Here is a 3,356-nt window from a genome sequence, read left to right on the forward strand (position 1 = left end):
GGTTAGGTTTTGAGCAGAAGCTCTGCTAGATGGTGCGCAGCCTAGTTGTGCTCTACACGGTGCTCACCAGCTCTGACCGCCGGGAACCCGAGCTGGGGCCGCCGCGCAGCCGCCCCAGCCCACGCCCGCAGCGGGGAGGGGAGAAAGGGGAAAGATAAGAAGGGGGGAAAAGGCCACCGGAGGAGGGGCAGGGGGCGGGGGGCCAGGAGCCGCAAGTTCCCGGCTGAAAATTCCACGGAAGGGGGAGGGGAGTCCCCTCTCCAGTTCCCGCCACCCCCACCCCACCCCCCAATTATCTGGAAATTACTTCCAACCTCCTCGGGCACTTCTGACTCCCTCCTCCACTTCCAGGCGGACAAAGCCCTTTGCCGAGGAAACCCGGCTTCCCTCTGGGAAGAGGGCCAGGTCCCTGGGAGCCGCTCTCCCCCAGCCTCCCCGGACCCTGCTCCAAACCACGGTGTCACCGCAGGCCAGCGGGCCGCCCAGGGCCGCAGGGCGGGCAGCGGGCACCAGCTCTTCCGAGAGAGAGCGCGGCTTCTCCTCGGATGGAGCCCCGTATTTGTATTTGATTTATTTTTTATTTTGTAGCACAAACAGAAATCCATAAACTGTCGGTTCAGCACCATTGACTCTTTGATCAGTTACTGGGCTATTTCTTTCCTTTCTCCCCCTCGATCCGGTCAGTGAGAGGAGATTAAATGCCTTTATTTCCAGCCCTGCTTATACTGCAAAGGTCCGTGGCTAAATGAACAATAAAAGTGCACTTGAAACCAGCCCTCCTGCTCTCGCAACAACAGGAAAACTTAGGGATGCCGACCTCCGCCGCTTCCTCCCACCGCAGCGTTCTCTGAAAACGTCAGTCCTTACATACAAAGAAATAAAAGCACCCCGTCCACCCGCAGCCCCACTTCCAGAGGCTTCCCTGCATCCGAGTGAAATCATGACCGAAGGGCACGCCGCCTGTCTTCCTCAGAAAGAGCGGAGTTTACCATCAGATCTGTTTTTTACTCTCAGAGAAAACCGCACTGTTTCGCACCGCAGACATTAAAATCTAGCACGCGGGTAGCCTAGGGAAGGACAAACTTTCTAGAGGGCAAGTAAAATCAGAAAACTAATTGCCCAGCAGAGCGGGAGGCACGCGCGCCTGGCTGCAGAAGCCGGGAGGCGCTTTCACTGGCTCGCATTCTTCAAGTTCGCATCAGAAACCGAGACTCCACTTTCATTTCCAAGCCTGAAGCCCAGCCTGGAACTATATTTTAAATCAATCTGTGCCAAGTGGATTTAATTTACACATCGGACCTGCCCCTCCCCCAACCTCTATTTTTTAAGAAAAGGCGGGGAGGGGATCTTTAAAACAACTGAACAACAACGTACTACCCAGCACAAACCCAGCCAGAAACTGCACAATGTCAAAAAGCAAGGAAGTGCTTTTCTGCACTTAATGACATTTCCGAGAGCCAATAGTTATCCTCGGGAAAGTTGACCAAGACAGGTTAAATAATTTAATAAGGACCTGCTTGTAATTATGTTATTTACAAGGTATGACAGAGGGTGGGAGCAGGAGCCAGAGCGGCTCACGGAGCAATGGGCGGGTTTGGGTGACCCCTGGAGCTCGGAGTTTGAATTATGGAGATGGGGGGCCGAGAGGTGAAGATGGACTAGAGGAGAACAAGGTGACTTTTCACCCCAACACATTTAACTTTTAAATTCAAATAAACGTCTCGTGTTACTAGACTATCACACTGGAAAGGAGGGAGAGTGAACTAATCAAGCCCCACTCACTGGGCTTTGGAAAGGAGTTAGTTGCCATTGTTACAGGGAGAAAAAAAAATCAATGAAATAAGTCCAAGGAGAGAGAGAGAGAAACAAAACAAAACAAAACGCGTTTAAAAATACACGGAAAGGGGCATCTTGGAATTTTTCTGTCAAATATTAATTACCATAATTAATTAAGAGAGAATCTGAATCCCATCACAAGCCATTTAATAAAGCATATCTGTCCTGTTCTAATGACAACCTAAACTATTTCACCAATTGCTTCATTTATTCCAATAAATATGGAATTCTCATTAGCATGTCAAGGAAACTAAGTGAAAAACAAAAACACACAGATCCATTTGTCAGTCTGCTCCTCTCTGAACCCCGGACAAGCCCAGCTGAGCAGTGAAAACTCATGCAGATGCTTAAACTTTCTCACCTGTTTGGTCATGGAATCTATGAGGCGAACATACAGATCCTGTTCCGTTCTCACTCCTGCAAGAGAGAGAGAGAGAGAGAGAGAGAGAGAGAGAGAGAGAGAGAGAGAGAGGTAGAGAAGTACCCATCAGTTTAGCAAGGGCACCCGGGCACAGGAAGTCCAGGGCTCAGGGACTGCAGCCGCAAACTTAAGGCTTGGCCTTTTAAAAGGCAAGAAAGAAAACCCCAATCGCTTCTCGCTTTTTTTTTTTTTTTCTTTTCCTAATTAACCTTCGGACTCCCAGGGTTTGCCTTGAAAGGTGCAAGAAATGTGCCCAGCTGAGTGCAGGCCTGGCTGCCATACCACAGGCCCATGTGGTCATTTATTTTTAGAAAACAGAAAGCAAGATATGGAAACAGAGTCTGAACTCTTTCTAACGTCTCTCGAGGATTTTTAAGAACCTGGAGCCCGGGCAGCAAGTTACGCCGGGTTTACCAGAGCCACCCCCATCTCAATAATTAACATTAATTTGCAAAATTGAAAAAAGTCACTTAGAAGTGATGTTCAGCTGGAGCGCCTATCGACCCGCTTTTTACTTTCTACTTCAAGCCCTACCGGTTAATCATGTGAAGTGCCATCGACTTATTGATCGTTTATGTTTTGTTTTCCTTCTATGCCATGAGAAGATTTCGTGTTTACATCCATGTCATTTTAATCTCAAAATCTTTATGTCCTTTAAGCATCTCGGGCAAGGAGAGAGCGAGGGAGCCGGGCAGGGGCGAGGAGGCGGCAGCAGCGGCCACTTACCATTGCTGTACAACAGCTGGAGTTTATAGTGGATGCCGTTGTTGGTTTTCTCGTTGTTGGGCTCCTGAAAGTAACGACAAATAATTGCATTTAGTGCGGCCGGCGTCCGCGCGGCCACCGCGCTCGGTCCCCCTGCACGACCGAGGCCCCCCGGCCTCACGCAGCGCAGGATTCCTAGCTCGGAGCGGCGCGGTGATGTCACTGTCCTGCTAGCAGCCCCGCGCCCTCCTGGCCCCGCGTGAGTCCGGGGGCGCGCGGGAGTCGAGCATCCCTCCGCGGGCCGGCCGGCGCTCGGGGCGAATGGGTGACCCTGGCCTAGCAGCCAGTCATTGTGCGCTCAGCACACAGCCAGCAGTGGAGTGACATAAAAGAT

General features: G+C 51.0%; 1 protein-coding gene across 8 annotated transcripts in view; it reads right to left on the reverse strand.

Moving 5' to 3' along the window:
• Nucleotides 1-3,044, reverse strand: part of EBF3 (early B cell factor 3) — a 118,088-nt gene extending 115,044 nt beyond the window's left edge. For 7 of the 8 annotated variants that reach the window (XM_023762648.1, XM_023762646.1, XM_023762645.1 and 4 more), the window contains exons 1-2: nucleotides 2,984-3,043; nucleotides 2,198-2,253 (exon numbers count right to left, since the gene is read on the reverse strand). In XM_023762648.1, coding sequence (XP_023618416.1) covers nucleotides 2,198-2,209 — 12 coding nt within the window. In that variant the 5' untranslated portion in view covers nucleotides 2,210-2,253; nucleotides 2,984-3,043. Of the gene's footprint in view, nucleotides 1-2,197; nucleotides 2,254-2,983 lie in introns of all 8 variants that reach the window. The other variant, XM_023762649.1, reaches the window with a different exon arrangement.
• Between the last annotated feature and the right edge of the window lie 312 nt (nucleotides 3,045-3,356).

The sequence above is a fragment of the Myotis lucifugus genome, unplaced genomic scaffold (assembly GCF_000147115.1).
Source record: "Myotis lucifugus unplaced genomic scaffold, Myoluc2.0 scaffold_255, whole genome shotgun sequence".
In the NCBI taxonomy this organism is placed as follows: domain Eukaryota; kingdom Metazoa; phylum Chordata; class Mammalia; order Chiroptera; family Vespertilionidae; genus Myotis; species Myotis lucifugus.